The 18,389-nt window shown below is 56.7% G+C and overlaps 2 protein-coding genes across 2 annotated transcripts; one reads left to right on the top strand and one right to left on the bottom strand.

Annotated features, from left to right (window-relative positions):
* The first annotated feature begins 4,540 nt into the window (after positions 1 to 4,540).
* On the top strand, positions 4,541 to 7,283 carry SSTR4 (somatostatin receptor 4). Its single transcript, XM_002710940.6, has one exon. The coding sequence runs from the start codon at positions 5,411 to 5,413 to the stop codon at positions 6,572 to 6,574; it is 1,164 nt and encodes a 387-aa protein (XP_002710986.1). The 5' UTR covers positions 4,541 to 5,410; the 3' UTR covers positions 6,575 to 7,283.
* Positions 7,284 to 14,854: 7,571 nt separating this feature from the next.
* THBD (thrombomodulin) lies at positions 14,855 to 18,162 on the bottom strand. Its single transcript, NM_001082144.1, is given in 1 exon segment — positions 14,855 to 18,162. A coding segment is annotated over 1 exon segment (1,743 nt). The 5' UTR covers positions 18,013 to 18,162; the 3' UTR covers positions 14,855 to 16,269.
* Positions 18,163 to 18,389: the final 227 nt, after the last annotated feature.

The raw sequence follows: 18,389 nt of genomic DNA on the forward strand, positions 1-18,389 counted from the left end.
TGCCACAGCGCCGGCCCTAAAGAGTCTACTCTTACCTGGAGGTGCTCACTTTCCATCGCGGTAGCAATGTTCTAGAATCTGCACTGTCCAGCGTGGTAGCCATAGCTACATGGGCCCACGGAGCACTGGGATGTGCTAAAGAGTTGACTGAAATATTTTCTTAAATCTAAGTTGAAAGGGTACCCTGGGTCTGTAGGCCACAGTGACGGCAACACAGGACCAGCACAGCAGTAATGCTGTTTATGAGCCTGGTGGCATTGTTGTCCTAACAGCAATACCCCACGGGTTATCAATGCCGTAGAAATGCAATGTGAGGTACACCTGGATTTTTAAACCTCCAGTAGGGGCCAGCACTGTGTCTTGGTGGGTTAAAGCCTGGGCCTGAAGCCCCGGCATCCCACATGGGCACCAGTTCAAGTCCTGCTCCCTGCTAATTATGACCTTGTCTAAATAAGATCAGAGTTGGCGAACTCAAAAGGCTTCCATAGCCTTGGCAACTCGTGACAAGAGCCTAGGGTGATTACTGACACCATAAACAAGAGTGTCAATTGTTAAATCAACAACAGGAGTCACTGTGCACTTATTCCCCATGTAGGATCTCTTTCCTTAATGTGTTGTGCAATGTGAATTAATGCTATAACTGGTACTCAAACAGTACTTTACACTTTGTGTTTCTGTGTGGGTGCAAACTGTTGAAATCTTTACTTAATATATACTAAATTGATTTTCTTTATGTAAAGATAATTGAAAATGAATCTTAGGCCGGTGCCGCGGCTCAATAGGCTAATCCTCCGCCTTCCGGCGCCGGCACACCGGGTTCTAGTTCCGGTCGGGGTGCCGGATTCTGTCCCGGTTGCCCCTCTTCCAGGCCAGCTTTCTGCTATGGCCCGGGAGTGCAGTGGAGGATGGCCCAAGTGCTTGGGCCCTGTACCCCATGGGAGACCAGGATAAGCACCTGACTCCTGGCTTCGAATCAGCGCAATGCACCAGCCGCAGCGCGCTGGCTGCGGCGGCCATTGGAGGGTGAACCAACGGCAAAAGGAAGACCTTTCTCTCTGTCTCTCTCTCTCTCTCACCGTCCACTCTGCCTGTCAAAAAAAAAAAAAAAAAAAAAAGAATCTTAATGTGAATGGAATGGGAGAGGGAGTGGGAGATGGGAGGGTTGTGGGTGGGATGGAAGTTATGGGGTGGGGGGAGCCACTGTAATCCAAAAGCTGTACTTTGGAAATTTATATTTATTAAATAAAAGTTAAAAAAGAAAGTGAGCCAGGCTCAAAAGGCTCAAAAGGTCATCAGGGTGCCCCCAAGGGTTAGCCGGCACACAGAGGGATTGCCCCACCTCAGAGGTTCTCACTGAGGCTGACCTGGGTGGACCCGAGGAGCTACACTTGTGACAGGTAAGTGATGATGATGTGCTGGCCCAGGACCTCACCCCATTGGGTGAGGCCCTGGGGCCATTGCTCTAAGGAGGCCACTGAGCTCTTGGCCCTGGGAAGCAGCAGGTCCAGACTGAAAACTCTGCTTTCTCTCTTCCAGCCCACGAGAAGGTCTGGAAACAACCCCCCTAGAGCAGTCCTCAGTGGTGCTCTCCTTTGCCCCAATGGGCCACAGCTCCCATTCTCTGGAGGCTGAGCAGGTGCATGGTATAAAAAAAAACGACCTTCGGGCTCTGTGTATAAGTTGTATATGAAGCGCAAGTGAATTCCATCTTGAGAATCAAGCCCCATCCCCAAGGTACCTCAGTGTGCATGGGTGAGTATTGTGGAATCTGGAAAAGACAGGGAATCTGTAACATTTCTGATCCCAGCATTTTGGATAAGGGCTACTCAAGCTGTGTTTATTAAATGCTTTCCTCGAAAGAAATTGAACCTAAAATCATGAGACAAATGAAAAGTGAGCGTGAGAAAGCCACAGGTCTGGGAGAGGCACCCCTGGCACGGTGCTCACCAAGCACCTGCTCACCCTAGAGAATGAAGCAAAGTTTCATGGTGCAGAATCTGTCTCTATGGCATCGTGTTGGCACTCAGAAGGTTTTAGAATTGGGGGCGTTATGGATCTCGGATACCAAGACGAGGGATGAGTCGACCTGAACCAAGATCTCCAGGAAGGTCATGTCCTTCTGGTTAGTGCGAGGCTTGGATCTGGAGGAAGTGGTCCCTGATGCCACCTGGGACCCCAATGCTGCTCAGGTGGGAAGCTGTAGACGCTTTGCCAACAACAAGGGCAACCGCATACATTACTTCTAACAATGCCGCATTCTTAACCCCAGGAAATTGTGTTTTTGATGCATTTGGTTGCAGACCTGGTACCAAACCAGCCAAGCTGCTGAAAGCACTTCAGAGGATTTTTCTGTCCTGGCAAGCAGCAGAAGTGGCTATGAGGTGGGGCTGGCACAGCGCGTTAAACAACTGCCTGTGATATTGGCATCCCATGTGGGCGCTGGTTCAAGTCCCAGCTGTTCCACTTCCAATCCAGCTACCTGCTAATGTGCCTGGGAAAGTAACGGAAAATAGCCCAAGTCCTTGGGCCCCTGCACCCAGGTGGAAGACCTGGATGAAGCTCCAGGCTCTCAGCTTTAACCTGACCCAGCCTGGGGCAATTGCAGCCATCTGGGCAAGTGAACAAGCAGATAGAAGGGGAAAAAAATGTGGCCGTGAGGGCTGCTGGCATCGCTGCCCAGGGCCAAGCCTCCTCTTAGATGCTGCTGTTTGCAGGAGTAGCTGCATCTCCCTGACCTTGTCTGCCAGGGGAGCTCCGGTCTGCAGAATTCCCCTGGGCCTGCGGAGGGTTGTCCGCACCACACCCACTTTGCTTCCCCCCTCCCAGGGGGAGGGGCTGAAAACCAGGCCAGGGAAAGACTTGAGGCTGTGCGCACTTGGCAGGAGGTGGAGCTGGGATTTGAAGGCACTCAAGGTCGCCTGCCTCCCCAGGACACTGCCTGCCCTGCCTCCAGGGGGTCTGCGCCTGGAATGCCCCCTGCAGCGGCAAATTTGGCGCCAGCATGCAACTCCTGCCTGCGTGGTTGCTGCAACAGTCACCAAACTTCCTTGTGCTGACCTCACAGCCCTGGACCTTCCGCTGTGCTGTGTTGGTAGCCAGGAAACCAGACAGGTTCCAGTTCTGACTCTGACACCTGACTCATCCACACCCCCTTGCTTCTCTGCTGCCTTGGGAAGGGACCTTAGGGCTCCACTAGGCACGCAAGGGACCCCACTCTGCAGTCCTAACTGCCCACCAGGCACACCATGCTCTCTCCGCTCCCCCAGGTATCTTCGTCCTCTGGAGGCCGCCTCTGCTCTCACTGCCACGGCCATCCCTCACTCTTTGTTAGCTACTCTGCAAAGCCTTGTATGGAAGACATACAAGACATACCTCTCCTCCATGATCCCACACCCTTTGATATTTGTCTGCCTGCTAGGATGATGGTGACAGTTACAGGGTCCCGGCAGCCCTGGACACAATAGGCCATCATCTCGCAATGAGGTAGCTAGTGAAATCCTTTGCATACTGCCCCATGGCCATACTTGGCATGGACTGGTATTTTCCATTACTACTTGTGGACTAAATGAATGAATGAAGAAATGCTCCAACTCCATGACCCCCACGTCCCCCAGGACTCCAGGGATCCTGGGTTAGGCTGTTCACAATATTATATCCTCCAAGTTCATGAACATGACCTGCTTACCGAGTGTCTCCAACAACCACATAAGACAGGAATGCCTCCGTACCTTACTAAGAGCCAGCTCTCTTTGCTTTTAGGTGGGGTACAGGAATGCATGGGGTGACTGGGATGCAGGCTGAGGACACAGTGGGAACAGAAACAGGGGGGAAAATAGGCAGAAAAGGAAGGGTTGAGCTCCCCAGGGGCTAAGAGGGTATCAGAGGGAAGGGGCCCCTGGAGATGGGACAGCCACCGGCATCTGCACCTGTTGTCGAAGGGTCTTCGGCAGAGTCCAGAGTTCAAAAGTCCCTCGTCTCCTCCTCCCACCCAAATCCGAGGCCCCCTGAGTCTCCTTCCCCTGAAACACCTAGACCTCTAATGCAAAGTGCCATCACTTTCCCCTTCCTGGGGATGGGTCCCATGAATGGAAGCCTAGTAAAGGATAGACCAATGTAAGGAGCGAATATCAAGGAGGAGGATGCTTTCAACGAATCCATCTGGGTGTCAGAACCTGCGGACAGGGGTTGGGGCCAACCATGGTGGGGCATGGTGCCAGGCTCACCTGTGACCCCCATCCCAAGCCTTCAGCTCCAGAGAAAGACCTCCTCCCGCTGGGCCTCCAGCATCCTGGCGCCCTCCCCAGCCTCCAGAGTGGGACCTGGGACACCCCCTCCAAGTGAGCTTGGGGGTGGGGAGGTCACTTCCAGACCCTCCAAAGGCCTTCTGGAGCTGAGCAGGGCTCAGAGGTGGGATTCTTGGCCAGTCAGGGTTAAAGGGTTGCTTTGAGAATAATCCTACAAGGCAAACCCCCACTGTTCCCAGTTCAGCGCCATGTGTAGCCCAAGGGCTGGGGCTGTGACCACTTGCTGGTTTCCTGGTGATGAAGGGATCCAGGGAGCTCACGCTGTAAGTCTGGGAGCGAGGTGGCCCGGGTCAAAACCCCAACTCTTCCCGACAACCGGAGCCCTCCGAGGAGGCGTTGGGTCAGAGGTGAGGCACTCCTGTCCCCTGGATCCGACACCTGCCACCTGTGCCGCACTGAGCAGCGCCAGGCGGGCAGAGAATTGTTGTGGTTTGGGGGTCTGTGCCACTGCGTGTGCATCCCCAGCCCCTGCGCCCGCCACACCTCCACCGCACACAGCGCTCACGGAAAAGTTCAAGGGTCCGCAGCGGTCGGCGGCTGGGAAGAGAGAGGAGGCGGAGGAGAAATTGGGACCCCCTCCCCGCCAGCCCAGATCCGGAGTTCGCCAAGGAAATCTCAGGTCCCGCCTCTCTATAAAGCCGACTTCAGGACTGGATCCGTGGCCGCGACAACTGCGGGGGCGGGGGTGGGGTGTCAAGCGCGGAGCAAGAGCGGCGCGCACCCGGGATGATGCCGTTCCGATCCCGCGCGCCTCGTTACCCACGCCAGCCAGCTCCGCGGCGCCAGGTCCAGGAGCGCATCGCAGCCCAGCGCACCGCAGCCCAGCGCACCGCCGAGGGCTGGGGAAGACAGCATCCGAGACTAGGAGGTTGGCCGGGATCCGGGAGGGCAAGGCTGGAGACCTGGGAGGCGGGGGAGCGGCGAACCGGTGGGAAAACGGGGCGGGACCAGAGAGCGCCCCGGGGTGCGGAGGGGATCGGTGGGAGACCCGGGCGGTGCCAACCGCTGCTGTGCAGGCGGAGTCGCGCGTGTGCGCGAGAGACCCAGACCCCGCCGCCAGCGCTTGCTGCGCCGCTAGCCGCCCGCCAGGGCAGGCTACCCTAAGCATGAGCGCGCCCCCGACGCTGCCCCCTGGGGCCGAGGAAGTGCTGGAGACGGCCTGGCCGTCCCCGGCCAACGGCAGCCGCGCCCCACTCGAGGAGGAGGGGGCGGTGGGGCCCGACGGCGCCGGGCCGGTGGGCACCATCGCCATCCAATGCATCTACGCGCTGGTGTGCCTGGTGGGCCTGGTGGGCAACGCGCTGGTCATCTTCGTGATCCTCCGCTACGCCAAGATGAAGACGGCCACCAACATCTACCTGCTCAACCTGGCCGTGGCCGATGAGCTGTTCATGCTCAGCGTGCCCTTCGTGGCGTCGTCGGCCGCCCTGCGCCATTGGCCCTTCGGCGCGGCGCTATGCCGGGCGGTGCTCAGCGTGGACGGCCTCAACATGTTCACCAGCGTCTTCTGCCTCACCGTGCTCAGCGTGGACCGCTACGTGGCCGTGGTGCACCCGCTGCGCGCCGCCACCTACCGGCGGCCCCGCGTGGCCAAGCTGGTCAACGCGGGCGTTTGGCTGGCCGCCCTGCTGGTCACGCTGCCCATTGCCATCTTCGCCGACACCAGGCCCGTGCGCGGCGGCCGCTCTGTGGCCTGCAACCTGCACTGGCCGCACCCAGCCTGGTCAGCGGTCTTCGTGGTCTACACCTTCCTGCTGGGCTTCTTGCTGCCGGTGCTGGCCATCGGCCTCTGCTACCTGCTCATCGTGGGCAAGATGCGCGCTGTGGCCCTGCGCGCCGGCTGGCAGCAGCGCAGGCGCTCGGAAAAGAAGATCACCAGGCTAGTGCTCATGGTGGTGGCCGTCTTCGTGCTCTGCTGGATGCCTTTCTACGTGGTGCAGCTGCTGAACCTGTTCGTGAGCAGCCTCGATGCCACCGTCAACCACGTGTCGCTCATCCTCAGCTACGCCAACAGCTGCGCCAACCCCATTCTCTACGGCTTCCTCTCCGACAACTTCCGCCGCTCCTTCCAGCGGGTCCTCTGCCTGCGCTGCTGCCTCCTGGATGCCGCCGGCGGCGCTGAGGAGGAGCCCCTGGACTACTACGCCACGGCTCTCAAGAGCAGAGGTGGGGCAGGGTGCATCTGCCCGCCGCTGCCCTGCCAGCAGGAGCCGGCACAGCCAGAACCCAACCGCAAGCCCATCCCGCTCACCGGAACCACCACCTTCTGAAGTTCTTCCTCCTCCCACCAGCGGCCACCTCCCCAGGGTCTGAACAACCTCTCAGTCCCGCAAGTGGCACCTCCTGGATGTACCCTTAAGGAGCAGCACCTGTCGCCACCGGAGCATCATCTCTAGGCCAGCAACCTGCAGCCTCAGGACTATGCTCCTTTCTGGGACCCTAGCTTCCAGGACACCTCGGTGAGGGTAACACTCCCCTAGGGAACTGAGCCAGGGGGTGGATCGCTCTGCAGCTGTGGACTGGGAAGAAAAAGGTGACTGGAGGGAGACGGCCAACTGCCTGTGTGACTTATAGGGCTGGCTTGGGGGTAGCCCCTGGGCCGGGATGGTGAAGGCAGGCAGTGCCCTTGCTCTATCTGCAGACTCAGCCTGGTGGTGAGAGTGCAATGGGTATGGAGAGAGAGGGAGGAAGGAGATGCCTCAGAGCTCACTCCCTTCAGTTCTGTTCCTAGGCTCTTGTTGCTAAGTGAAATTTCTCTGAGCAGCCTGGGGCAGAGGCTTTATTCCCAACACCCCACCCCTCCCCCAAGGCCAAACACTTGCCTGTCATTGCCAGTGTCTTCCTGGGTTGTCATGGGTCCCTTTAGGCTTCCCTGGAGTTGGTTGAAGATTTGGAGAGATAGGGTGTGGGGTTTGTTGCAAGCATTAAACAAGGTCTGTAATAAAAAAGCAGAGAGGACAAAATGTCATCAGGCTCCTGTGATGTGATGATTTTTTTTTTCTTTTTGCCCCTGATTCTTGGATGTGGGAACATGGCCTCTCATTGAGGTTTCCGTTTATGCCATGGTGGTGAGTGGGAGTGCCTCCAGGAGGTGCAGAAGACAGCGAGTGTGGATCAATGGAAATAAGAGAGAAGAGGCAGCCCCATCACCCATGCTTTTTTTTTGTTGTTTTTTAAGATTTATTTTATTTATTTGAAAAGCAGGGTTACAGGGAGAAGTAGAGCCAGAGAGAGAGAGAGGTCTTCCCTCTACTGGTCTACTCCCCAAATGACCACAACAGTCAGAGCTGAGTTGATCCTAAACCAGGAGCCAGGAGCTTCTTCCAGGTCTCCCACATGGGTGCTGGAGCCCAAGGACTTGGACCATCTTCCACTGCTTTCCCAAGCCATAGCAGAGAGCTGGGTCAGAAGTGGAGCAGCCAGGACTCGAACTGGCACTCATATGGGATGCCGGCACCACAGGCGGAGGATTTAATCTGCTGTACCACAGCGCTGGCCTCCACCCACTCTTTCAAAATGTCAACATTCTATGTAAAGCCAGCTGGATACAGATATTCGCATGGAGGCCATAACTTTTGGCCTGTGTTAAGCAAAGCATAAGTGATCTTTTCCCAAAGGAAAATGTCAGCTGAAGAGGTAGGTGCTTTCATTCTGTTGCCCGTGGAAAGCAGAGGAGGGGGCGAGGGAGAGGCTTGTGCTACTCATGTTGACAGCCGGAGTGAAAATGTGTGACTACACGTGCGTGCGGTGCTGTGGAGGAGGCTCTACTGGGCACAGCATAGCAAAAGATGGGTACTGGGCTGGGCCGCCCCAGTCCTGATGTTACCTGGAGGGAAGAGGCAGGGCAGCAAAAAGCGGGCCCCTCTGCCCTTCCAAGTGGTCAGCTTTGTAGTTCCCCTGGCTTCCTGGCAGAGGGGTTTCAAGAGAGATCACTCTGCACCTGTCAGCCCTACAGACATGGCTTTCAGACTGCTGGGGCAGCCGGCAGAGGCTCCAGGGTGGGTGGGCAAGGGCTGCTGGGAGGCTAATGGAGATAGCCCAGGGCCAGAGGGGGCAGCGCTGGGCTGGAGGAAATCTTCTTCCACGTGAGCCAGGAAGAAGCAGAATGCAGCCCCGCCCTGAAGAATCTGGACCAGAGCCAGAGTTTGCCGTGATGGGAGCATCTACCTGGCATGTAGGAAACAGGGCAGCTGAACTCTGGTCCTATGTACAAGTGCACATGACCTTGGCCAGTGACCCAACCCTGGACCAGCCTATGGGGACCCCTAAGAGTCCCTGTACAGCTGTGGATTCCAATTCCTTCCTGAAAAAAATGAGAAAAGAAAAGGAGGCTTTGCCTTGATTGTCTTTGGGCACACAGCTGTGGGATCCTTACCCAGTGGCCAGCCAGAAGAAAGATCTGAGAGTGGTGGTCAGCATTGACCCAGTGTGTCCAGAATCTTTTGATCACCACAACACATGCATGCACACATGTGTGCATATACACATGCAATGCACACACATGCAAATGTGCACACACATACAAACATCAACTGTGCCTAATCTGTTTGTTCTTTACAGCGTGATGTTGGCACCCAGAGTAGGGGAGTCCCTATGTTTATGAGTAACCTTTCACAGTCAGCTGTGGCTTTTTATTCCCCAGTGCCCGGCAGTGCCTGGCGGGACAGACACACAGAAAATGAGGCCAAATTGAGCTTCGAGGAGAACCCAGGAAGACAGCAGTGAGGTGAGGGCTTCCCAGCTCTGGCTATGATCACAGTGAACCGCGGGTGCAGGACCTCAGCCACAGCTTGGGTAGGGCGTAGAGTCCCCTCTCTTCAGCCTCCCAAGACCTCCCATTCGCACCTGCCAGGAATCTTGGCAAATCTGCTCAGATTAGCACTGAATAATGCATGCACTGTTTTAAAAGTGCAAGCTTTTAACTTAGTTCATGATGGTTGGAGGAGAGGCAGTTTCACAGCACAGCGACAGAAGGTATCAGGGGACAGAAGGTATCATGGTGGGTGGCAGGGGGACCTCAGCTTCAACCTGGTCTGGGGAGCAGTGATTTAACCCTAGAAGCCCCAGTTTCCTGCAAGAAGTCTGCTCAGAGGAAGCTGCTAAGTCTTGAGTTCTTTCCAGGTCTAAGCCCTGTTGCTAACAGAGAGGGTGAGTGAGGGGCATTCTTCTATGCCCAGTGTTTTCCCCAGCACTGCCCTTGACCTTGTAGCAATGAAACATGAAGCGGAGGGGAGACTGGGGGAGCCCGGATAACTGTCCTATTCTTCAGCGGCATATCCTGGTCCATTCTCAAGGCTTAACTACCTCCAGGGCAAGGCGGTGGAGGGCAAAGCCTCCCCAGCATTTGTCTGGGATAGATTTAGAACCCAGCAGCAGCACTACCCGCTTTAGTGGCCATCAGCCCGAGGGTCTTGTTGTGTCAAGCATTGTGGTTCGTGTGCAGCAAGAATGTAGCGAATCAAAACCACAGAGCCCTACAGTCAAGAACCAGGGGGCTGCTTATACACTCCACCTGCCCAGGAGCCCAGCAGTGGACTGCACCTGGATGGCTGGGAAGGTATCTGGGCTTTTGACTTCAACACAAGTGGAAACAGTTTCTGCCTCCAGGCATACTGCAGTCCACCAGAGAAGTGGCTTCTCCTGTTGAAATGGCCTTTTTTTTAAAAAAAAAAATATTTATTTATTTGAAAGGCAGAGCCACAGAGAGGCAGAAGCAGAGAGAGAGAGAGAGAGAGAGAGGTCCTCCATCTGCTGGTTCACTCCCCACATGACCACAATGGCCGGAGCTAAGCCAATCCGAAGCTAGGAGCCAGGAGCTTCTTCTGGGTCTCCCATATGGGTGCAGGGGTCCAAGGTCTTGGGCCATCTTCCACTGTTTTCCCAGGCAATAGCAGAGAACTGGATCAGAAGAGGGGCAGTTGGGACTCCAACCGGTGCCCATATGGGATGCCAATGCCGCAGGTGGAGGCTTAGCCCACGACACCACAGCACCACCCCTCTTGCCTATCTTTGAGTAGAGACAAGAACACTCCTTTCATGCTCACCTATACTCTCTCGCTTCACCTTGATTGGAAAATCCCATCCCTGGCATTTTCTGAGCTATGACAGGCTGATGAGAAAGGTAAACCACATGGGGCATGTTTTGTCTTTGCTGCCTCAGGGTCCACTCATTCACTAGTTGTGAGTTCCTCTTTGACAGGTGGGAGGCTGTGGAAGACCCCCACCCACCATGCTGTGGTTCCCTAAGTCAACCACAGCAGGGCCTCATTGTCCCTGGGGCCAGAATGGCTGAGTTGGCTGAGAGGACTCTGTCAGCACCACTCCCCAAGCAGCTCTGCCTGGGGGTCTGCAAGCAGGTGGCTGTGGCTGTATTCCCACAAAGGATCCCCCCACCCCCTACTTCTGTTGGCTTCAGGACACCCAGCCAAGGCCCTGCCCTCATGGAGCTTGTAGGTTAGGGGCAAAACAGAGGCATTCACCAAATAACCACAGACATGGGAGTATGATTTTAAACTGAGTGAGATCCACACGGGCGAGAAATCTGGTTTCTACAAAAGGATCCAAGACAGAACCTGCCCTCGTGACAAAGAGCAGGCAGGAATTAAGGAGGAGAGGAGAAGGGTGGGGCCCAGGGTGTGAAGGGCTCCATGCGGCAGAAACAGCACGTGCAAAGGGCCTGCAGCAGGAGGCCCCAAAGTGCCCAATGTGAACCAGATGGGCTGGACAGGACGCCAGGTCAATGGGAGGCAGCTGGCCACCACAGAGGAGTAGGAGCAGCCATACCTTGTAAGGCAGCTTAAGGATTTGGGTCTTTGTCCCAGGAGAGGCAGGGACAGCCTCTGGTGAGGGGCTCGCTGGGACTGTGCTGCTGTCCCCATTTCAGTTTTGTGTTTATCATGGCAGCATCTCCTGCTCTGGAGAGCTGCGGAGAGGCCTGGACTCAGCGCACTCCCTCCTGGACCTAAACTTTCCTCTTAATTTCACTGCTGGACTTCTGCCTGCTGTGGTTTGAATGTCCCTGGGTTGGAAACTTAATCCTCAAATTCATATGCTAATAGAGGTGGGGCCTTTGAGAGGTAATTAGGAAGAGGGTGGCATCCCAGGATTACAGCTCCACAAGAAAAGAGAAACCCAAATAGGCACCCTTGTCTCACCACTTGATGGCCTTGGTCCTGTTATGATACAGCAAGAGGGCCCACACCAGAAGCCAACATGCTCTTGCACTTCCTGCAACCAGATCCAGAAACCCAATAAGCCTCTATCCCTCCCAAATGACTCGGTCTGTGGTGCTCAGTTATGGCGACAGAAAACAGATAAAGACAGTGCAGGACCATGCATTAGGCAGAGGGCAAAACCATTTGAAGAAAGACAGGAGTCAAATCCTCTCAAGGGATTACAACGCATGATGGCTTGGGTTCCCGTTACCATTGCACAGCAAACCTGTTGGTAAGCACGCTCTCACAATGAGGTCCACAGTGCACAAGTTTGTGGAAGGTGAGATTCCTGTTCTCTAGGGAACTGAGTCAAGGCGGGGGGGGGGGGGGGGAGAGAAGGGGGAAGGGGTGGAATGAGGGGCTGCTGTGGGAGTGGCACAGGTTGGCTGGATTCCATTCAATCAAGCAGGGAGGGCTAGACTGCATTATCCAGGTTAGCTAACTGTAGTGGGGGGCGGGGGTGGGCAGCTTCAATTAGGGGAGCCGTGAGGGGGTCAAGGATGCACAGAAGCTTCCAGAATAGGATAGGGTTTCCCTCGCAGGATAACACCAGCCACTCCGTTTCCAATTCTAACAATTCTTGCGGGTCGAGGTCCCAGCCTGGGTGGCATTCTTGTCCCAGAGCCCGCCTTGAAATCCCAAGTGTTTTTTCCTGGGACCCCTGCAGCCCCCTGCCTGCTGTCTGCTTTCTCTTGCCAATGGCCATGACTTTAGAGCTCCCCCCACTCCACAGGATTCTTTTGTCTTGGGCAACCATACTTTGCCCAACAGGCTGAAAAAAGGATTGGATTCCGTTAGAATCTAATGTTAGAAAAATATTTGGTTTCTCTTGCAAGAGGAAATCAGTTGTTTGCCTACATCTGAACCTGCTGACAAAAAAAAATGGAGGAAGGACCCACTCAAAACAAAAAGAGACAGCACTGAGCCGGGGCGTTCATTCTGGAACAGAAATAAAGTAGGATTGGGTGTTGCCTGTATTATTTCAGGAAGAAATGCCTGCAAAGGCCATGGGATGTGTTTTTCCAGGGAGGCTGGCTGCCCCCTGCCGAGCCGTGACCCTGCTAAAAATGTGTTTCTCTGCGTTCTTCCTAACCTCAGATCTCCTTGAATGGAGGATGTAATCATGGGCTCTCTTTTCACCCGAGAGCCACATGAGTTCCTCACGCTGGAAGCCAGGGTTCTTCTGCCACCATGATATCACAGGCAGGTGTCACCTGCAGCTGGAGACCGGAAGCCCGGCTGCTCCCTGGGCTGCTTAGGGTTTCCTGGAGTCGAGGGCGGGAGAGGGGAGGGGGGACACCCCCTTCTCTGTGGTTTCTCCGGAAGACACCCAGGAGGTCTGGGCACCCTGCACAGAGGACAGTGTGGGGCAGACTCCTCCGGCTGTGACCAACACCCCAGTGCCACCAGTAAGGTCCCTCCAGGATTCACAGCATCCTTCCCTGGGTCACTGCATCTTTGCCTTTAAAAGCACGCTTTCCAATTTTCCGCACAACCTTGAATTTGCCCTCGAAAGTCACACTTCCAACAGAACCGTTAGCCACTTATGCAGCCGCTAATTCCTCATGCGTGTAGGCAAGCAGTATAAAGCAGACACCTTTTATGTGTCAGAAACTGCTCACTCACCTCTTCCAGTCATCCTGCAAACCTTGTGCGCTGGCCCTGCTAGCACCCTGTCACGCACCTTAGATGGGTGCATGTGGTATCTGTGGCCATGTGAGCCCTCCCACCCCAGGGAAAGGCTGGAACCGCACTCAGCTGCCTGACCCTTACCCTCTTGCCCCTGGGATATTTTTCTCTCTGTCTGCACCTGTTGGCTTGCTCAGTGGCATCTTCCTTCGCATAGATTACTGCATTCCTTACTGGGAGTGCTGCTGGATATAGCAGATCCACAGGACCCAGGACAAAGTGCATAACAGCCCCTCCTCCCACCTGCTACGCTAATGCTGTAGACCTCATCTGGGCTGCGTGTTGAAACCCACGGTCCATCTTCACGACAGTAACTGCCCCGATTAAAACACAGAAGCTCAGAATTATCCAGATGTAGAAAAATATCTGAGTATTTGGCAAAACTGTTTCTTTGCATGTCTGCTTTATGAATACTTCATCCTTTTTTTTTTTTTTAAAGATTTATGCATTCACTTGAATGGCAGAGTTACAGAGAGAGAGAAAGGGAGAAACAGAGAAAGAGAGGGAGGGAGAGGTCTTCCATCCACTGGTTCACTCCCCAGATGACTGCAACAGTCAGGGCTGGGCCAGGCTGAAGCCAGGATCCAGGAGCTTCATTTGGGTCTCCCATGTGGGTAGCAGGGGCCCAAGCACTTGGGCCACCCTCTACTGCTTTTCAAAGTCAAGTTAGCAGGGAGATGGATGGGAAGTGGAACAGCCAGGACTCGAACTGATGCCCATAGGGGATGCTGGCTTTGCAGGCAGTAGCTTAACCTGCTACACTTCAAAGGCCAGCCCCTACTTTCATATCTCTGCATATAAAGAAGTCAGCCAATTCTACCTTTTCAGAAAAAAAAAAAAAAAACAGGCCCAAGGGATCTGAAGATGGATGACAGTGTCCCAACAGAGATGAGCCGAATTTAATTCTAGATGAGACGTTGGCATTTAGAGACTGTCACTTGAATTGAGCCACAGACTCTGCCTGACCACCCTGGGTTTGGGTACCTGACATGAAGTTGGAGACCGCTAAGCCATATACAGGGGACATACACACAGCAGTGGTTCTACAACTCCGCTGAGATATATTCTTTCTTTCATCCCAACCAATGATCCTGCCACGTATTTGTCCAAACACAGAACAAGGCCTGGCGCATGGAACTGTTATGGTTACACAGGAAAAAAGCAAATGTTTGTGCCTATGGAGATAACAAGAAATCCTCTTGCCATGAAAGATCATCTCTTTTGGAAAGTTCTATAACAGTTGGAGGTACTCCCCTGCCCCAGGCAGTGTGCAGCTGATGGCTTTGGCGCTGCTGCCGAGTCTTCCTTTTAACGGCAGCAAATGAGGGGCCTGGACGAGGGGACGTTGGCCAGAGACACAGAACCCAAGAGCACGCTGAAATCTGTTTATTTTGTACAAGTGACATCATAGCAAGGGTTTTGCCTGTGTTCTAGTTTAACTCCAATAAATAAATAACTATGTACAAATGTGCTGAGTTTATGACATAGGAGAGGAAAACCTTTGTTTGACAAGATGCACTTATACCATACATTATTTCCACACATGGCTAGCTCAGCCCAGCCACCGGCCTTCTCCTCCACCCTGGGCGGCAAAGGCTCCAGGTGTGTACCGAGTCCTTTCTGGCGGAAGGCAAAGCTAAGCGATGCAAATTCCTCAGTTTCTTGAGAAAGGGCCAGACTCGGCCTGCTACTGATTTCTGACCCACAGTTAACGTGCTGCAGAAACTTGGAAGCTGCCTGCCACAACAGTTGTCAGATTACCCAGCAGGCAGCCCTTGCTCCGATGCCGAGGGACCAGGAATTCCAGGGGTGGAGCCTAGCACTCTGCATCTCTAACTAGCTCCATTCTGGTCCAGGGACCACATTCCAGTGAAGCAGGAGCAATTCTCCAAGGGCCTCATTAAGGACGGGCCCTAATGAGGCATCCTCCAGGCTCCAATCTCAGGCTTCCAAATCCCCCACAACCAGCAAAACCGGTTTTATTTTGGCCAGCAAGTGACAAGAGACTCAAACCGATAACCAGGATGAATCATGCAGCTGAAAACTCTCCGGGGAGCTGCTTTTTTCTTCTCTTCTCTCATTCTAAAGAACACATCGGAACATTTTAACACTGTCGAAAAGCACTAATAATAACGACAAAAGAAACCGGCGTAAAAAAACTTACAACAATCACCATTTTTTTTTTCAGTCCAAATCACAAAGATAACAATCACAGAACTCAGGCTCACTAGTTCTAAAAAAACCTGCTAGGGTTTCATTTCTTGGCCAGCTCAGCAAGGTTAACGGAACGAATTCTTCTCACGTTTTCTCCTTCCTTGCTTTGTCCTGCAGGCCTGAAACTTTGGAATAAAGTAGCAAGTCTGGAGCAAAACGCAACTGCCCACCTATTTTCGCACAGGTGGGGAGACTGGGGTGCTTTGGCTTCACGTCCTGGGAGGCGAAACGAGGACCATGAGTCAAGGGCAAAGGGGCACCTGGCTTTCTATATGTAAGAGAGCCCAGAGCCCGGGAGCTGGGAGAGGAATGTTCACCAAGACGGTGTAACTGCCACCAAGGTGTGTGTGTAGGGGGGGGGGGTGGACAAGGATGGAGGCGGGAGATGAAAAGCGAGCATTGGAAACACACAGGTAGAAAAAGGGGCCCCAAATACGTTTTACAAAAATAAATATCTTGGTCATCACTAGCCCTTGGGGTCAAGGTCCGCCCTGAAGGTCACCACCCAGTCTGCCTCACCCCTCCCGCGCCCCGCGTAGGTGACTTGGGGGACCCTGTAGTCCGGGTGTCTCCAGGCAGCGCAGCTGGGCAGGGCTGGGGAGGGGGGCGTCGGTGACCTCCAGGCAAAGGCTGGGGCTCCGCCTCCTCACGACCCCCCCAACCCGCCCAACTCAACACAAGCAATCGGCGAGATTCTCAGCCAGGGCGAAGAGGCTCTTCCGCAGGTGTGGCGCCAGCCCAGGGAGCCAGACAGGGGCGGTGGGGTGGCGCTCCGGAGGGAAGTCAGGGCCGCGCCAAGGGCAGGCCTGGAGCGCGCGCGGGGGCGGAGGGAGGGGCTCCCTTCCCCCTCAAGGCTTGGGCTGCGTCCGCTCGGTCCGCACCTGCTGCAGGACCACCTCCTTGGCAGGGGACGCGCACTTGTACTCCAGCTCGGCGCGCCCCGAACCCTGCTTCTTGCGCATGTGGCACAGGAGCGCCAGGAGCGCCACGACCAGGGACAGGCTGGCGATGGAGATGCCGATGGCCACGCCTGAGTGCACCGGCCCGGCGGCCGGCGGCGGAGCCGGGGTGGAGCCGGGCGCCCCGGAGCCTGGAGGCTCTCCGGAGCCGCCGTCGTCGCCGCCGTCGCCGCCGTCGCTCACCTGCGTAGGGTAGCATTCAGTGCTGACCTGGCCAGCCAGGGGCGAATCGGGCCCGCAAATGCACTCGTAGCTGCCGGGGAGGTTTCGGCACTCGTCCTGGCAATAGCCGTTGTCGCATTCATCGATGTCGGCGCACAGCGAGCCCTCGTCGAGGATGTAGCCTTCGGGGCACAGGCAGGTGCTCGGGTAGTTGGGGTCGCAGTCGGCCGGGCACGTCGTCTGGTTGCAGAACATCTGACAGCGGTGCGGCTCGTCCGGGACCGGGGCGAAGCCCTCGGCACAGATGCAGCGGTAGTTTTGGCCCAGCGGCAGGCATTGGTACTCGCAGTTGGTGCCGAAGCACGGGTCCAAGGGCTCCACGCACTCGCCGTCCACCAGGTCGAAGCCGGGGTAGCAGTGGCACTCGAAGCCACCCTGCGTGTTGACGCAGAGCTGCGGACACGGGTTGGGCACCAGGGCACAGTCGTCCACGTCCTCGCAGTGGTGCCCGTCGGCTGCCACCCGGTAGCCGGTCTCGCACATGCACATGTAGGAGCCGGACGCGTCCGAGGTGCGCACGCAGAAGTGCTCACACAGGTCGTGGCACGAGGGCGGCGCAGCGGGCGCGCAGGAGCGCCCGTCGGCCTGCGGGGCGGCGCCGTCCGGGCACAAGCAACGGGGAGCCCCAGCGCTCGCGTTGCACGCGAACTCGCAGCCGCCGTTCCCCACGCTGCAGTCCCAGGCTCCCGGGGCCTCCCGGCCCCAGCGCGCCTCGGCGGCCCCGGGCGGCGCGTAACAGGTCAGCTCCAAGCCGAGCGGTGCCACGGCGGCCGAGCTGCCCACGGGCAGCGCCTGGAAGTCGGCGCCGCGGGCCCCGAACGGCGTGCTGTAGGTGCTGGAGACGTGCGGCGCCGTGGCCGGCGCGGCGCCGGCCTCCACCAACAGGGGCCTGCATGAGGCCGCGAAGGGGAACTCGCAGAGGAAGCCGTCGACTTCAGTGCCGCACGGCAGCTCCTCCCAGGCCGGCTCGCCGGGGGCAGCGGCGCTCGCGGCCGAGACGGTGACGCACAACGGGCCGCACACTGGCGCGCCGCCGCCGTCCTGCCGCGCCCACCTGCTGTAGCTGGTGCGGTTGTCTCCGGTCACCCACTGGAAGCCGCGCAGGGGCCTGAGGTCCCCGGGGTGGCTGCAGCCGGTCGGGAGCTGCAGGCCAATCCAGAGGCGTGGGCTGTCGTCGCTCAGCAACAAGGAGATGACATCAGCGGCCACTGAGGAGCGCACGGTCATCAGGTGGCCCCCCAGGCGCTCGCAGGTCTGGCCGGCGGCGAGAAAGGTCGCGGGGCCCCGGAACAGAGCGAAGCAGTCGTGCTCCACGCACTGGCTGCCGTCGGGCTGCGGCTCTGCGTGCGTCGGGAGCCCCAGACCGGCCGGGGCCAGCGCGCCCAGCAGCAGGAGCAGGGCACGGAGCATGCCGCCGGGGCGCACCGCGCGCAGGCGCCGCCGGAGAAAGCGCGAGCGTTGCTTCGCGGCCCGGGCCGGGGCGGAGGGGCGTTGGGGGCAGCCGCTGCGGTCGGTCCCGGACGGGCGCTTCTCTGGCCCCGGCGCGGCTGCCTCTGACACGCCGCTCGGCCGCCGGGGCGCGAGTTTATAAGTGCGCGGCCCTCCCTCCCTGGACGTTCGGGAAAAGGAAGGAAGTGCCTGGTGGGAAGGGCTGATGTTGCATTCTCGGATTACTGGGTCCTCTGGACGCCTTGCGCCCGCCCTCGCTCCTGGGATCACCTCGTGGGGATGAGTAAACCCAGCCCGGGTGGAGCCCCGAGACCGCGGGCCCGCCCCCGACGCGTGCG

Source organism: Oryctolagus cuniculus, chromosome 11, assembly GCF_051225735.1.
Source record: "Oryctolagus cuniculus isolate XC-2025 breed Fujian yellow rabbit chromosome 11, ASM5122573v1, whole genome shotgun sequence".
NCBI classification, from domain to species: Eukaryota; Metazoa; Chordata; class Mammalia; order Lagomorpha; family Leporidae; genus Oryctolagus; species Oryctolagus cuniculus.

Excerpts from the sequence above, each read along its gene's own strand:
- SSTR4 (XM_002710940.6), top strand. The coding sequence starts at position 5,411 with ATGAGCGCGCCCCCGACGCTGCCCCCTGGGGCCGAGGAAGTGCTGGAG.